This window comes from Echeneis naucrates, chromosome 9, assembly GCF_900963305.1.
Source record: "Echeneis naucrates chromosome 9, fEcheNa1.1, whole genome shotgun sequence".
Classification (NCBI taxonomy): Eukaryota; Metazoa; Chordata; class Actinopteri; order Carangiformes; family Echeneidae; genus Echeneis; species Echeneis naucrates.
Window position 1 is genome coordinate 18252885 of NC_042519.1, and position 16770 is coordinate 18269654.

Genomic DNA, 16770 nt, shown 5'->3' on the forward strand with positions numbered 1-16770 from the left:
GATGAAAGCAGATTTTATTCTCACAGTAACGCGAAGGCAAGGCAGTCTTACCTTTGCTATGAAAAAAAGACCGACATCCGGGCATGTGACGTATATAAGGACGCTCAACCATTGCGATGACGTAAGTACGGTATGATGGTCCTTGTAGTCCTTTTACTGCCCCCCTCACAATTGTACGATTAAAATGAAATGACCAGGTTTTGTTTTATTTTTTTTTTGTTTTTAAACAACCGCCTAAGTCTGTCTTTGGAACATATTATTCCTAATATCAGATGAATAATATAATACAATAATATTAGAATATAGATAATATATTAGATAAAGATAATACAATATAAATCAAGTATCATGTTTTGAAAAAAAAAAAGATTAAACTATGTTCAGCCGTCAAATCAATTCGCATATCAACTCTACCACAACAACAGGACAAGAAAACTAAATAAATGAAATGCTTCTCTACTTCAGTATTAATTTAATATAATTAGCGTTTCTCATTTTGCAGATGTCAGGACACATAAGGAAACCCAGTGCTTTGGCCCCTTACACATAAAATACAGACTGCTCTCTAGTATGCAAATGAGAAATTCACTCCTTTTTCTTTTTTCTTTTTGTTCAAAATTCCATTTATTGAGCTTTTGTGAAACAGAAAAAACAAAATCAGCTATCATAGTTCATACATGTTTTCTGGTGATATTAATCGTTGATCAAGGTATTTTTACTAAGGCACATTTTATACATTTATACTCATATTCTTCATAATTTCATACCCTCTCATGTGCACACATATGTTGTTGGTATGACAACAAAGCTTCCTTGAATCCTTGACACCATTTTATGGCATATATCAGATTTTGGAGTCACCTTACCCATCAAAGTTAATCAGAGTTAATCATATACCATGTGAGTTAATGACTGATGAGCTACATCTGTATTTCAGGCATTAAAAAAAACAGACTGCCAGGGCTTTTGTACAACACTCTGGAACATGAATTAGCTCTTAGGCAAGTGTGGGAAAGTCTTCAACCTGAATTCATCTGATTCTGGCATCTTCTTAAATCAGCAATTTTCAAGAACAATGGCGATGCCCTGACCACCACCGATGCAGGCAGAGCCAACAGCATACTTGCCTCCTCTCCGTCTGTTGGAAATAAAGTTCATTATTTAAAGCTTCTTGATGTGCTGACACTTGAACATATGTTTACTAATGACTAAGATACCTGAGCTCATGAACCAGATGAGCAGTGATGCGTGCTCCAGAAGCGCCGAGAGGATGTCCTAAGGCAATAGCTCCACCGTTAACGTTGCTTTTATCAGGATTCAGACCAAGAGCCTTAGAAACAGCCAGGTACTGAGGGGCAAAAGCCTCGTTCACCTATGCAAAAGAAAATGAAACCAGTGGCACCTATGAGTTAATCAATTCATCTTATCAAAAAATGCTTGAGACCAAAACAGATTAAATGATCCAGTTTTCCTTTTATAACAGGTGGCTCCACTTGTCATATAAAACAATGTATGAGTGAGGAAATATTTTTCTTCAAAACAAGTACATTTACTTTTGGTAGTTTTGGTCATGTTTCTGGTAAAACATCTGTACTGTTAGACTGCTCTGTTGTTACTTTCACACAAGTAAAAGATTATCCATCACTGTTGAAATGTGTGATATAATCTAAGAAAGGATGTGACCACATTGGCATTTTCTTGGTAACAAACCTCCACAAGATCCATGTCGTTGAGAGTCAAGCCAGCTTTTTTAAGAGCTTCTGTGATTGCTGGAACTGGACCTAAGATGATCAGAGAAGGCCAGACAGTCTTACTGTGACAGACCATGTTGAATCACGTTGCCACAACGGTCCTTTAATTGTTTATTTTCTCAAAGGGGTTAAATTGCACCTCCATGATAGTGGTGTCACTCACCAATTCCCATAATGCTCGGGTCACAGCCAGACACATGATAGGCAACAATTCTTGCTAATGGATTCAGCTTGTGCTGTTTCAGGGCATCTTCACTCGCAATCACCAACGCAGCAGCACCGTCAGATACACCCTGGAAATCAAACATTTGATTTGACAAACAAATTTAGTAAGACTGACCTATTTCTTAAAGAAGGAGTAAAGAAAATATATTGTACTATCTGATCTATAAAGAACATTATTAAATATAATTTTAAAACTGAATAAACGCAAAACGGAATAAAATTTTCAGGTGCTGTGTGATGCCTCTGATCTTCTAACAATGAGAAGAGTGATAAGTGAGCTGAAGTATCACTGCTGGGTGGAAACTTTCAATCAAAGCACAACTAACAAAACATTTTTCATTTACAGAGAAAAAACAACTTCGTAGACTCAACATGCTAATGTGACTTTGCCCAATGTGGTTTAAATGATGTTTGCCAAAAACAAGAGCGATCTTTCTTGTTAAACTTTATGAAAAACATAATACTGTTGAAATAAGCGTAGTAAGTTGTCCTATCAAAGCAAGGGCACATTTTAGGGCTCTAGCTCACCGAAGCGTTGGCAGCAGTAACCGTCCCTCCCTTCTTGAAGACAGGTGGCAGTTTGGCCATCTGTTCTAGTGTGGTCTGAGGTCGGGGGTGTTCATCCTGAGCCATGGACACTTTGCCTTTTTTAGCTTTCACATCAATGGGCGCGATTTCTGCTGTGTAGTGACCCCCCTCGTGAGCTAGAAATAGAACAAGCTGTGATTTAATTAAGACCGTAAGAAAGAACTTGTCTTATGCAGAAACCTCTTGACTGCACAATTGCAAGTCTTTCTGCTCAAAAGTAATGCATTTTAGTCTCATTGCATCTTGGCCAAGCAGACCATGAAAAGAAGAGGCATCAAAAGACAGATTGCATCTTACCAGCCTTCCACCTTTGTTGTGTCTGGTATGCGTAGTTATCACAGTTTTCTCTCGTGATCTGGTATTTCTCTGCCAGGTTTTCTGCTGTGATGCCCATCGGGGTTTTGATGTGCAGGTCAGTCAGACCTGCCCACAAAGTGTCCTCTAGCTGTTGGGCAGAGGAGGAGAGGTGTCAAAGGTGTCTGGAGTTTAATAACAAGCTGTATTTGTGGGCAGCAGGGAAAATGAATAGAAAGCCAACCTTCAGATCGACTCCAAACTTTGTACCAAATCGTATGTTGCGAACAGCGTACGGGGCCTGGCTCATACTCTCTGAACCTCCACACAGCACCACCTCAGACTCCTTTAGGCAAATCTCCTACAAAAACACAAGGCAACAGGTTTTTGTTTAGTTCATTTGTTTGTTGAGCAACAATATATGTCCGGTCATTTACACATCTAGTGGTTCCTTTGTTAGGTTCACACAATCACTCTCTCTTTAGCACCCAACATAACGTGTTGACAATGTCAGACATTCATAAATTCAATTATATGGGGCATAATAGGAACATCTCTGAATATAATGCAATTCAGTAGTATGCTATAATGAAGTATTACCTCAGTGTTAAAATGTATAAGTCAAGAATAAACAGAAACAACATGAAAGTAAAAGTCAACAATATGGTAGAACAGATGTTTCAGATTTCATGAAACTGCAAATTATTGGACATTTGGATTCCTGCCAGGATGTTTTCCTGATGGCATTCTTACCTGAGCCCCATTGATGACAGCCTGGAAACCTGATCCACACAGTCTGTTCACAGTGAGAGCAGGCACTGGGATGGGAACACCACACCTCAGCCCCACATGACGAGCAATGTAGGGTGCATCAGCTGAGCTCTGACGGGGCAAAGTGAGAGGAAACTTGTCAGCAAACAAATTATTAATTATTAATAATTAATTATTAGTATTGTTTTCCATTTTCTTGTGATAGCTCTTTGTTACCTGCATGACATTACCCATGATGACACTGTTGACGAGCTCTGGTGCCACACCCCCTGCAGCGAAGGCAGCTTTGGCTGCATGCTCAGCCAAATCTGTTGCACTATGATCTTTCAACACACCACCATATGTACCGAATGGAGTGCGCTTGGCAGCTACAATAAATACACCTGCAGAAAAAAAGGAGCAGTTTGGTACAAGTGTATGAATTTAGAAGTGTGGGACATGCTGTACAAGTCAATTCACAAAGATGCACTCACAACCACAAACAGACAATTCATGTTTAGGGATGAGTTTATCTGTGGATATTTTAAAATAAATGTAAAAACACAAGTCCAAGAATAATTTGAAATCTATCTGTCATGTTGAAAAATGGGTATAACAAATGTTTTTAATTGCCAACTCATGCATGAGGGGCCTTTTTTGAAAATCCATACTGTGTAATAGGCTAATGTAAAGTTTAAATACTATCAACCTGCTTCGTGAGCAGTTTTCCTCTCATGTGCTATAGTATTCATGTATCATACTCATTAGTCGGGTTGAAGTTAGTTTTATCTTTCCCACAAGTGCCAAGAACTAATTTTCTTGATTCTAATCAGAGACCAAACTATACACTATACATTTAACAATGTACTGGACTCCTCTTTCAGTGACCCTAAAAACAAGCAAACTAACTCACTGACTAACTATATAATAACAAAATTAATAAATTAATGTAAAAAAAATTAATAAACTATATAATTGATATAACAGTATAAAGCAGTGTTCCCTCTTAATTAATATATCATGTAATAATTGGTGTTTTGTTTATAATGTTAGTGCATAACTCGTTAATGCTGCTCAACTGCTACAGTGATAAGAAAGATACTGAGAGATAAATACGGAATAGATATAAAGTAGAATAGAAATATTTAAAGATAAAGAATCTACATTGTTAAGTTAATTAAATGGGTCTTCGCAGCTTTGTTGTATGTTTTGTTTTGTTCCATAATAAGTTCTGTTTTTATGGAAATGTCTGTGATTGTGTATTAGGTTCATCTTGTCACCTTTGGCCTATATTCGCCGTTCTTAATTCATTTTAAGTTTCACGCCATCCCAACCAGATAATGAAAACAGACTGCGTGGCGAAGCTGTTCATTTTTTAAATCACTGATGATAATCCGCTGAAACGTGACGCTCCAACAATAAGCACTTTTATTTTCAGCTTTCTGATGAGCTGAACCGCGCAGACTTACCTCTGAGAAGGGACATGATGACCACTGTCAGGACCAAACCTCCCCACTGATCTCCGTCTGAATCCACCGGAGGTGAACAAACATGAACAAAGACCAAACGCTTCTGCGACCTTTCCCCTAAAGACTGACGTCACTATCTGGTCACCCATCCGGGGAGATTCGCCAAAAATGTTAAACATAAACTCAAACTACGTCATCTGTAATATTCATTTTTTATGCCTACTTTTATCGTCAATAATTGTGTTATTGTTTTAATACTACGCGTTATCGCATATTTGACGCCATTTATTTATTACTAAACAAAATAAGCGAAAATGCGTATGTAAAATTGGGAGGCGGATTCAGACGTCATCATCCTGCGCCGCTTCTCACTCAGCTAGGGGACGAGCAGAGTGTTGCGTCGCTGCATCTGAGCGTTTTGTGTCGTTTTTTTTTTTTTTTGTATGATTTGTATGAAGTGAGACGTCCCTCAGCGGAAACATGTCCGTGTCTTTATCTCGCTGTGTCTGCAGAGTCGCGACCAGGTGTGTGTCTACAGTTTTACGCTGATTCCAATGTGTTAGCTACTTGGAGCTAACGTAGCTAAGGTTATTCAGTAATCACACAACCACGTCCTTTGCTGTGTGTTGTTTTACAGCTTCCTGCCGAGAGAACACAATCATGCTGTCAACACGAGTGCTTGGTTTGTCCCGGTGATGACACTGAAGACGTCCGCTCCTCTGAGGTAAGATCCAGGGGGAGTGACAGCTGGTTACCTGTAAATTAGAAGTAAACTCCCACTTTTTCAGTGAAGGAGAAAGAGTATATATATAACAGTAAGGGGTGACTTTATTTCATAAACATGTAAAGGAGAAAAAATTACTATACCATATATATTGATGTAATTCCAGATATTGGTTTGAAAAGATATTCTGCTATTGACTACACTTGCATAAAGCTGTCTCTGGTGTTTTTAAAGGGCTGAGCCTAAAAAAAAGAAAAAAGTGGACCCAAGAATGGAACAGCTATTGAGAGAACGACTGAGAAAGAAGCTAAAGAGGCTTGAGAAAGTTCCTCCTGAATATATCCCAATAGAGGACTTCATCACACCTGCCAAGTGCCAGGATGAAACAAGGTACAAGTGATTTTCCTCCTGTTGTCCCCATTTTGATGCTTTTCTTTGTAAAGTGACAGGATTTGTTAGACATGTTGTGAAGTGGTAAGTGATAACAGCATAAATGAATCAATAAGGCAGTCTGGACAGCTGGAAATCCAAAACCAGCAATCAGACATTTAGTTCACAATTATCACAGTTCAAGAGTTTTATCTTAAGGATGAAAAACAGAATTTTGAGATGCCTTTCTCTTTATTGTAACACTCCTGTTAAACAAGGTCACAGAAAGATCCCCCTCTATTGGCTTTTTCAATCAATAGAATATTCTCCACATTAGGGTCTTGCAAACTGTTATATACATCATACAACTGGCTTACTGAAAATGAAAATTACCAATTATATATTTTATGAATCTGCTTATATATGTGAGTTGCCTCTTTCACTCAATGTGCCTTTTTCTTGCCTTTCAGAATATGTATATCACATGTTTGTGTTATTATTCTCCTCTATAGGCAGCGCCCATTGCCAAGGCTGTCATTTGAGGAAAGTGAGGGTCGAGCCCTGCTGCTGAAAGAGTGGTGTATATACACACAGGTCAGTCAGCTAACAAACGTCCATCACTAAAGCCTTCATATAGCCTTTATATGCTCTTGATCTTGATCTAAAAGTTATGTTTGCTGCGCTAATCTGTCCTTGTTCTTGCAGAAGCAGCACATGGCTGAAACAAAGGCTGTTGAAGTTGCTCTTGAAGCACAGAGGGAGGCACTAGATGAGCTTAAGTTGGTGTCTGAGGAGCTGTACCAGGCAGCACTGAAGCCAGATCCCCTTCTATTTCCCTTCAGTCATGAAGGTCCTGCCAACACACCACCAAAGACCATATATGAAGCTCCTGATGGGAAATACAATGATATCACTAAAGTCTATGTACAGTGATCAGAAAACAGTTGTCAGCTTATTCTGCATGTATTATTGGCTATTTACATGTGCCCTTGTTTAAAAATGAGTCAATAGATGAAGATACAGCATTTTAACAATCTTCAGGTGAAGTTATGGGGAACATGATGTCTTATGTTGTCATTAAAGGTTTAAGGCCTATATTCATCAGTTCTCTCATTCCTGTATCAAATGCAACAGCATACTGTTGCATCAAAGTTGCATCAAATTGTTTTGTCTGTATAAAACATAAAAAGAAGCTGGAAATAAAATGTATTTTATTTGTTTTTTACTGGTGCAGTTTTTGTGGAACTAATTTGAAGCTTTAGTTTAACTTAAAGCTAAATCCACTATCAGATCGAAGGCAAAAAACTGAATACTTAATCAACAATTCATGATGAAAACAGCACTTTTGCCATAGATGAGGATAAGTCTTATGCTGCTATTGTAATTACAGTTGGTAGAAGGAGAAACTGCTACGTCAACGTTTTCCATTTAACCCGGATCAAAACAATGCACAGCCAATTCTTTACTGCAACTAAAAGAAACACATGCATTATATTTTAAACTTCAACTGACTTTGACAATCATCATATGACTTTTAAACAGCACTAACCTTGCAGTTTGTTATGATTCACGCTATTAAATTCTATTTGCTGTCTTTCCCTTACTGGCCACTAGATGCTGCCATTGCCCATCAAATATACTGACCATATTTTTTTTTCTTCACAGAAAAACTCTGAACACAATTTGAGATAACAGTGAGTGATAGCCAGTTTGTAATTATGAAGGACATTATGTCCATGAAGTAAAATATGGAATATATTTAAAGTTCATTTCACTTTGGCCACCATGGAGCCGACACAGACGGTCAATAATATTGAGAGTTCAGGAGTCCTGAGGTTTCTCCTCGTTCAGGGGCATGTGCCAGTCTCTGGGAGGATCTTGTCTGAGTTTCCACACAGGTGTGAACTTCTTTTGTTCAGCAACTCGATTCCTTTCACTCATCTGCAATGCTTCCTGCAATGTATAAAAACATAGTTGTTTTTTTTTTTAATGAGTCGTGAGTCCAGGCATAAGAAACAAATTTAGGCTGATCTTATTTGTGCAATACCTTTGCTTCATTGCTTCTGTGTTTCTCCCACTCTATGCAATTGCTGTAGTCCTCTTTCCACTGGCGACAGGACGGGGAAGCACCATAAGCGTAGTAGTAGTGGAAACGATTCCTGAAGCTTTTACAGTGTTTGAATTCACTCCAGTAGTCTTCACATGACCGGGGTGGCTGTGCAGATAGACAAAGACAGGAATCATCACCAGCATAATTACAGAAAGGTATATATACACTGACTCTCTTCTTATGAATCTCCCCTGAATGGCTGCTTGACTTTAGCTTTACCACAGTTTAAGGGAATATTAAACATTGATCTGAAGAGTGCTTAAAGTGTGATGGATATAAGCAGAAAGATAGAAATTATTAAAGAAAATTATTATTGGACAGTCATGTAAGCAGACGTTGGAAGAAATAACTCCTGAAACTAAATAAAGGGAATCTGCAATGATCTGTCAACAATTTACAGATTTTGCTTGTTATTCAAATAATTCATTCAATAATGTCTGATGTAAGACCTACTTTTAGATACATACATAAACTAACTCAAATGCCCACCATAGAGTGGCATCTTAAATCTAATATGAAATAGATATTTCCTTTTTGTTTTTTTAGTGCAAAAACAGCGTGTAGTTGAAAGACGAAGAAAGCACAGTAGTTCAGCAGCACGTCAGAAAGATCTACGTTTCAAATATCGGTTAACACAATTCACTTTAAATTTGAAAGTGAGGATTGTCTCCAAAGTCAGATAAAGCCAGCAGGCTATTTCTGTCGGAGCCCACAGACAGCTAGCTGAGGTTACTTTGGCAATGTAGCCACGGCAGCTAACAGCTTTCCTGGTTGTTTGTTTGGGATTTAAACTCTCCTCACACTTTATCAGTTAAGCAAAACATGGTGAAGGAGTGCGGACATTTTGCCGAGAACACTACTGAAAGTAAAGAGACAGTTTGTGATGGTTTACCCTCCACCTGACTGCTTCAGACCGGTCCATTGCTAACGTTAGCAGCACTGTCTTCAACAAGGCACTGCACTTCCGGGACGATATCTTTTCAAAACAAAAGCTCCACCACAGTCCACCGACCCTTAATTTGAAATTCACTTGAGGACAACAGCAAAACTGTAAAAATAGTGTTCAAGAAAGCGAACACTAAGGAAATCGACCCGAACTAGTACCAATAAGCTTGATACATTCATTTACTCTGTTTAATTTAATCAAGTTTGTTTCATACAATTTTGGTAATGTGTTCTCATTTCTACCCATAATCCCACACTCAGACCGAGCTGGAAAACTCACCGACATTTAACTGCTTCTTCCTAAATAAATGTGTCTCACTCCAGACATCTTCTTATATTTGACTCTTATTTGGTAGTTCATGAACATGCTTAAAGAGGAAGAAAAACCATTTAGTTTAAATTCAGACACAATCTTTTATTTGTCTATATATAAACTAGAAACAAAATAGAAAAAAAATAAAATAAAAACAAACATAATTCTCAAATGTATTTTTTTTTCAATAATTAAAAGTAGATTTATTATTGCTCCCATTTTTTTTTTTATCACAATGGGATTCTGTATAAGAGGATATTCAGTTAACTGCAAAATACAGCAATTATGGAAAGAGGGGGAAATGCTCCAAATAAAAAGGTAATTCAATCGGCTACAAGAACACTTCACAACTTACTGTGTTGATGATGCGGTGATATATTTTATTCACCCCGTCATCGTCATTGTGCAGTCATTGTCATCCTGAACAATTGAATACCTATGTAAAACTGACAGCAATTTTTGGAGCTTCTGTTGAGAAAAATACAATAAGAGGTGTCATTACACACCATAACCCCAGAGAAACCGCATCATTCCTATTTCAAAGGACAAAAAGCCAAAACCCAAATGCCATTTTTTTTTTCTTTGCTGTTGAAGGTGACAATAGATATATGGGGTCTGTGCATGTGAGCCAGTCTCTCCACTTTTTCTTTCTTCAAGGCTTTCTGCCCTTCTTGCGTAGTGACTGTCCTTGTCCAGAGAAGGCAATGAATCTGTTCATGGAATCATCCTGCAAAAGAGATTTAACAAGTAATTGTAAATTTGTAGTTGTATTGTATTGTATTTGATGTAATATTGTTTGTTTTGTAATTTCTTACATCCTCTACAATCTTTTTGGGCTGAGGCCTGGAGTTTCTGATGAAGGTGATCCTGCCAACTTTGAAGTCGTAGTTGGGAATACCTCTGTGTGACGAAGGATTAGAGTTTAAGATTAGGAATTTATACTCCCTACATTCCCTTCCATTCTTGGCTGTACCATAGTCGTGCCACACATAGCATTATAGCAGTCATTTGTATACTCACCAACAAATGAAGAATATGATACCCACTGCTCAATCTGACTGCTAAAGTTTGTTAACATTAACAACCATGTACATGACCTAATAAATAACATCAAGGGACAAGATTATGTTGTTGATTTATCATATTGATTAGTTAACTAAGATCAATTTACTAGTGATTGGATGCCAACATGTATAAGACATTGAACAACTGAAAAACTTTTCACCTTTTAATGTCACTTGGGCTAAGAGGAGCTGGGCTGGGCTCAATCCCTTTTGTTTTACCATCCAAACGATTGCCAGACCCAGTGAAAGCCTGGGAAATAGAAACAGTCATTAGTTCACATCATCAGAAGTCCTGAGGACAGCCATTTTTCCTCTAACCAAAGTAACGTTTTCTCACTCTGAATCCTGTGTCCATGTCAGCGTAACTGCTGGGATCTCCTTCTTCCTCCTATGAAGCAATTCATTTTATTCAGTTGTTCTGAGCACAAACAGGGCAGGTGCCTTAAGAATTTAGGCCTTACTGTTGGTTCCTCTTGGTGGTGAGGCCGTCGTTCAGGCTCTTTGTAGCCCAAAGGTGCATCAAAATCCACCTGAGAAACAATATGAAGCAAATAATTACAACCCCCGGCTGACTACTTTACTGTAGTCTTTGATAAAATAGGCGGTCTTACATTCATATCACATTCAATGATGGACACTGCTTTATCTGGCTTGGTCTCCATGACACGCAGCTCATATATCTGAAACAAACACTTTCATTAGCAGGCGTATTCAATAAAATGACACGCTCAAAAAACAAAGGAACATTTTTCATATAAGAATTCAACACTAATTTGAGTAGACTATTTCACCTTTTCATTGTAGTTGATAGCTATGACATCACCTGTTGTCAAGCAGGCAAAGTTCCTCAAGGCATTCTCCAGTCTGCCAAAAAAATAAATAAAATAAAATAAATAAATACAACTGATGCACTTCACTTACACAAAAATGTGAAAAAAGGTAGATTTATTTTCACTGGCTGATATTTCTTACACAGCCTTTGGGTTTGTAATGTCAAGGAAGTCTGGACTCTGAGGCTGGAACTTTGAATAAGTGGCCACCATGAGGTTGACACTTTCCACTTGTACCAGACCACCTTCCTCCAGCAGGAGATTCTGCATCATCTACAGCAAACAAAAGTCATATTAATGTCACCTTACATTTAATCAGCAAAGACACACATTTCAATTCAGTCTCCAATCAGTACTGATCAGAAACCAGAACATCGCAGTAAGATTTTTAAAAATAACTGCACTTTCCTTTTGCCTTCAAAAAAATTTTAAAATGGTAACTTATCCATGCAGTCTAATTTTCTTCCAGTACACAAGTGACAGATTACACATCAATTTCTGTGACAACGGCATCATAATCTTTCCTGGTTCTCACCCAGTGTGGCAGATAACAGATTCCCTCATCTGCCACAAACTCCAGGACGCCACAGTGTGTCATCCTGTCTGAGTTCTTGTTGGTCAACTTGAATAACATGGGATAGGTGATGTTAAGCCTGCCTGTAGATGTGAAAAGGTGCAGACAGATAAGAAACACAGCGCCTACAGGCACCCAGGAGTTTTTAAATAAAGAGAGGTTTGATTTATAACTGGCACTTACTGAGCTGATCAAGAGCTGAAGGAGGCATTATGACTGAAAAGAAGCAAAATGGTTAGTTTTATAGAAATCTTAAACCCATTAAGGCCACGTAATCATATTTTCATGTCACTCACTTTTGCCTCCTTTCTCCACGTCGGAGCGGTCGTTGGGTCCGGCCAGCATGGACACCGAGTAGCAGCGGTACTGAGTGGAGAAGCGGTTCTGAAAGCCCCGGGACATCGGGTGGTCGAACACCTGGAAGGAAAACTGTGGAAAAAGCCCACATTAATAAAACCAGACACAGTTCAACCATCCTCCGGCGAGCGGACCGGACTTGATCTCCGTCATGACAGGACATCTTTCTACTGTTGTTGTTGTAAATGTCGCCGGCTGAATAGCTTCAACTTCGGTTTTTTTTAGGACAAATTCGTTCTCAGAGGTGATAAAAGCAGAGAGATACTCACCATGTCGACAGCTGGGGGGTCTTTGGTTCACCAACTGCTGAAATTAAGCTCCTGTCTTTTGTTTTCTGGTCTGAAACTAAAACATATGAGATGTCACTGTTGTCTTCCGTTTCTTCCGGAAGTGAAACGAACTGGAGGAAATGACGTCAAGTCTGATACCAGTCGGTCACAGGGACATTTTTTATATATATTTTTATTTTTTAAATTAAACTTCGATCATACGTGACGTCTTTGACATTTTGTAAAGCAAATAAAAACATGTAAAAATAAAAATTACGTATTTGTGCACACCCTAAAGGCAACGGGTCAGTCGGTTCCTCAACTCCACGTGACATTAAAGATGTCACCTGGCTAAAATGTTTATTTACTTTTTGTATTAGACACTTTTTTAAAAGTTACTGTGCGTTTTTGGGAGGGGCTGTTCTTCACGTGTCTTTGTAGTATATAAATAAATTGTGTCTGTTTTATAAAAACAACTGTGACTTATGTTGCATTATCTTGTATTGCGTTAAAACGAGTTGTTAGTCATCAACTGTTATTATTTCAAAATACAATAGATGTAAATTGTTTACATTCTCATCCTGCTAATGTAAGTAAGCAGGTTACTTTCCAACTGGGGGGGTCTTCTGCACGACTCACACCCAAAGTCTTGTATTACCAACAGACAGGGCAGCTTGTTCCTGTACATCTTCCTTCTTTGTCATTGCTGTGTCAAGAACTGTCCTGACACCAACACAACCGCTGGTATCAAAATAGACCACCAGCTGCTCAACAAAAAAAAAAAACGTCCTGTGGATCATAGAAGTGAGTGAGGAATCACCATCCAGATGAATGAACAGGTGATCCCACCTTGAGAGTACGAGGAGCCTTCATGTCATCAGTCGCATCGGTCGTAGACTTCATTTTTTTAACACAGTTCTGAATAAATTGTAACGCTGGTGTAGTGCTAGCATTACTTATTTCATTTCAGTGTCGGTGGAAAGTTTCTTTTAATCTGCCCATGACACTTTTATAATGCTGTTGACTATTTGTGTGTTGTGTTTGAGTGTATTTGTGTGTCTTCCTGGCTGCAAACCCATTTTCCCTGTTTCGGGACAATAAAGACACTTTGAACTTTGAAAACTCCTGGAGTTTCAGCATTTGGTGTAATGAGCACAAACTTTCATTGTCTAACTGCTGGTGGGAGAACTTGTTGTATGTCACGCTATGAACAAGGTTGCAAATAAGTTACATGAATCGTGATGCAACTCAGTGCTGTATGTCGTTAATTGCAGCACGATTGTAATAGTGAGCGAGGAGTCATTTCTCACTCACTAAACCTCGCTTTAGATGTCCATCTAAAGTCACCAATAATGGCTATGAATTTAAGTCACTGACGATTGTATCCAGATGATTCAAGTGATGGCTTTGTATCCTATACGTTATCAAAAGAAATCTTAAACAATGTTGTTGAAGTCGTGGACACTGGTCTGTAAAATGTGCCTCCATGCTCTTAAAGTTGTCAGTTTCACATGACACAATTGTTTTATTACCACAAATAGTGATCATTTTATTTATTTTATTGCAGCTTCATCCATGATATTGTGGAACTGTTAAAACAAGTTAACTGCGGTTCAAATTCGGATCGTGCCTTCCACCCACCAGTGTCCAAGTGTCACAAGTAGTGTTGTTGTTAAAACTGCGACGGTAACAGTAATCAACGGTAATCTCTGCTCTAAACTGATTTAAGTTCTATCTCGAGGACAGGACATACTTTGTTGAAATTGGCAACTGTGTCTCAGACCAAGTGGCTATAACCTGTGGAGTTCCCCAGGGGTCAATCCTGGGACCCCTATTGTTTAATCTGTACATGCTTCCATTAGGCCAGCTAATACGCAGTTATAATGTGTCCTACCACAACTATGCAGATGACACTCAGATCTACGTGTCACTGATGGCAGGTGAACATGGGCCTGTAGATACACTCTGTCACTGCATCGGACAGATCAGTGTGTGGATGCAAAACAATTTTCTCCAGTTAAACTTAGACAAAACTGAAGTCATTTTCTGTGGCCCAGAGAAACAAAGAAAAAGAGTTATCAGTCACCTCGAGACTCTCTCTCTAAAACCAATCAGGTTAGAAATCTAGGGGTAAATTTAGACTCAGACATGAACTTTAACAGCCACATTAAATCAATAACATCAGCAGCTTTTTATCATCTAAAAAACATTGCCAGAATCAAAGGAATAGTGTCTAAACCAGACTTAGAGAAATTAATCCATGGGGTTGTCTCCAGCAAGTTGGACTGCTGTAACGGCCTGCTCACTGGACTCTCTAAACGAGCTGGAAAACAGCTGCAGTACATCCAGAATGCTGCTGCTCAAGTCCTGACTAGAACCAGGAAATACGACCATATTAGTCCAGTCACTGACTTCTTGGTTTACTTACGATTGTATCCAGATGATTCAAGTGATGGCTTTGTATCCTTTGCGTTATCAAAAGAAATGTTAAACAATGTTGTTGAATCGTGGACACTGGTCTGTAAAATGAGCCTTGTTGCTCTCAAAGTTAGGGTTAGGGTTTGGACATGATACAACAATGACACCAGAATTCGTAATCACATTGATATAGTTTATTAATATTATGAGTAGTTTCACATGACATGGGTTTGGGACCACTTTTGTGTGATTTAAAAATCACAACTGCGCTTCAAAGCAGCATCCCGCCGTCCTTCCACACGTTCAAGTGTCGTTGTAGCATCAGGTTTAGGATCGTATCGTGTTATTTACTCCAGTTTCCAACCTCCCACATTTGGAAGAGTATCGATGTCTGCCAAAACTCCCGGTGTTTCATCATTTTAGTGTAATGAGCGGGAAGTTTCATAGTCTAGCTGTTGGGTGGAGAAAAACCCCCTCATAACTTGTTCTAAATCCGTAACCGCCTGGCCCGAAAAGGTGAAAATATAGCGAGACGTTAAAACCGCCCCGTTTCCAACCAGTGACAACTTTTAGCCCCTCAGACGGCTTAAAATCTAAATCTAAATAAATATAGGGCAGAAGTCTCCAGGCCAACAGCCCGATCCAAAGAAGTGCAGATGTAACATTTATATGATCTTCGTCCATTGTCTGAACTTTAATGGAGCAATTTAACTGTTGATCTTAGCGATTCCTCGAGATCAACTTAAATGTTGATCTTAGCGATTCCTCAAGATCAATTTAAATGTTAATCTTAGCGATTCCTCACCTGGTCTGGTAATTAACAGTGATTGGTTTGTATCTTATCTGCGCCTTTGATTTCCAACACACGGCTCCAAATCCGGATCCTCTCGTGTATCCGCGTGACTTAAAATATGATTGTATATCATCGGATGGAAGTTAGTCGCCCTTCTGGTCATCGATCTTCTTCCAATCCAGATCCTGTCTTTTTCATCACAAGCTCACCTGCCACGATATCACTCTGTTAGTCCGACGAAGTGCTAACGTGTCCGCTCCATCTGCTGTTTTAAGCAGGTCAGGTAGGAGGAGCCATTACGTCATCAGTCACGCCACATCAGCTCACAACAGGTGAGGCTCCACCCCACCGGGCAGAGCTGGGCACAGTCCCGTTTGGCTTTTTTTTTTTTTTTTTTTTTAATGAACATTCTCACCGTTGGCAGGATGAAACAGGATGTGCAAATAAGGAAAAAACCTTGGCCTCAAATGAACCCGAGACCTGACTGACGGCTGAGGATGTCCTGATATGAACTCTGAACTAGTTTCTCAGACAAAATTGTTTTACTATCACAAACAGTGATCTTTTTATTTTATTTATTTTATCTCAGCTTCATCCACGATATTGTGGAACTGTTAAAACAAGTTAACTGCGCTTCAAATCCGCATCCTGCCTTCCACCCACCAGTGTCCAAGTGTGGTCGTACATACCGTAGTAGGTAAGACTGTAGAGTCATTTCAGCGACGGTAACAGGATCGTAGAAGTGAATGAGGAATAACATCCAGATGAATGAACAGGTGAATTATCTGTGCTTTTTTTTTAGCTTTTAATTCATTCAATGATTGTTTTATGTTTTATGTAATGAATTTATCAGCCTTCATGTAATTTCTTTTTAAATCTGCAAAGCACTTTGAATTACCCTGTGTAAGAATTGTGCTCAATAAATAA

The 16770-nt window shown here is 38.8% G+C and overlaps 4 protein-coding genes across 6 annotated transcripts; 1 reads left to right on the forward strand and 3 right to left on the reverse strand.

The window, feature by feature from the left end:
* Window positions 1-602: 602 nt before the first annotated feature.
* On the reverse strand, window positions 603-5189 carry acaa2 (acetyl-CoA acyltransferase 2). The gene is made up of 10 exons (XM_029511059.1): window positions 5078-5189; window positions 3846-4012; window positions 3612-3740; window positions 3103-3219; window positions 2862-3009; window positions 2505-2680; window positions 1915-2044; window positions 1711-1781; window positions 1218-1372; window positions 603-1138 (listed from the first exon to the last, which is right to left on the reverse strand). The coding sequence occupies exons 1-10, from the start codon at window positions 5091-5093 to the stop codon at window positions 1057-1059; spliced, it is 1191 nt and encodes a 396-aa protein (XP_029366919.1). The 5' UTR covers window positions 5094-5189; the 3' UTR covers window positions 603-1056.
* A 271-nt stretch (window positions 5190-5460) lies between these two features.
* mrpl40 (mitochondrial ribosomal protein L40) lies at window positions 5461-7384 on the forward strand. Of its 2 annotated transcripts, none has more exons than XM_029509713.1 (5): window positions 5461-5601; window positions 5715-5801; window positions 6036-6191; window positions 6683-6764; window positions 6876-7384. In XM_029509713.1, the coding sequence occupies exons 1-5, from the start codon at window positions 5558-5560 to the stop codon at window positions 7101-7103; spliced, it is 597 nt and encodes a 198-aa protein (XP_029365573.1). In that variant the 5' UTR covers window positions 5461-5557; the 3' UTR covers window positions 7104-7384. The 2 variants fall into 2 exon arrangements, with proteins under 2 accessions (XP_029365573.1, XP_029365574.1); XM_029509714.1 differs by having other exon boundaries at window positions 5543-5607; window positions 5727-5801.
* c9h22orf39 (chromosome 9 C22orf39 homolog) lies at window positions 6410-9593 on the reverse strand. 2 transcript variants are annotated; one of them, XM_029509717.1, is made up of 3 exons: window positions 9506-9593; window positions 8218-8385; window positions 6410-8123 (listed from the first exon to the last, which is right to left on the reverse strand). In XM_029509717.1, the coding sequence occupies exons 1-3, from the start codon at window positions 9509-9511 to the stop codon at window positions 7992-7994; spliced, it is 306 nt and encodes a 101-aa protein (XP_029365577.1). In that variant the 5' UTR covers window positions 9512-9593; the 3' UTR covers window positions 6410-7991. The 2 variants fall into 2 exon arrangements, with proteins under 2 accessions (XP_029365577.1, XP_029365576.1); XM_029509716.1 differs by lacking the exon at window positions 9506-9593 and adding an exon at window positions 9173-9237.
* Window positions 9594-9619: 26 nt separating this feature from the next.
* ufd1l (ubiquitin recognition factor in ER associated degradation 1) lies at window positions 9620-16547 on the reverse strand. Its single transcript, XM_029509710.1, has 13 exons — window positions 16533-16547; window positions 12633-12708; window positions 12303-12435; window positions 12190-12222; window positions 11968-12089; window positions 11575-11705; window positions 11394-11466; window positions 11214-11282; window positions 11064-11132; window positions 10940-10990; window positions 10764-10852; window positions 10354-10438; window positions 9620-10265 (listed from the first exon to the last, which is right to left on the reverse strand). The coding sequence occupies exons 2-13, from the start codon at window positions 12633-12635 to the stop codon at window positions 10191-10193; spliced, it is 933 nt and encodes a 310-aa protein (XP_029365570.1). The 5' UTR covers window positions 12636-12708; window positions 16533-16547; the 3' UTR covers window positions 9620-10190.
* Window positions 16548-16770: the final 223 nt, after the last annotated feature.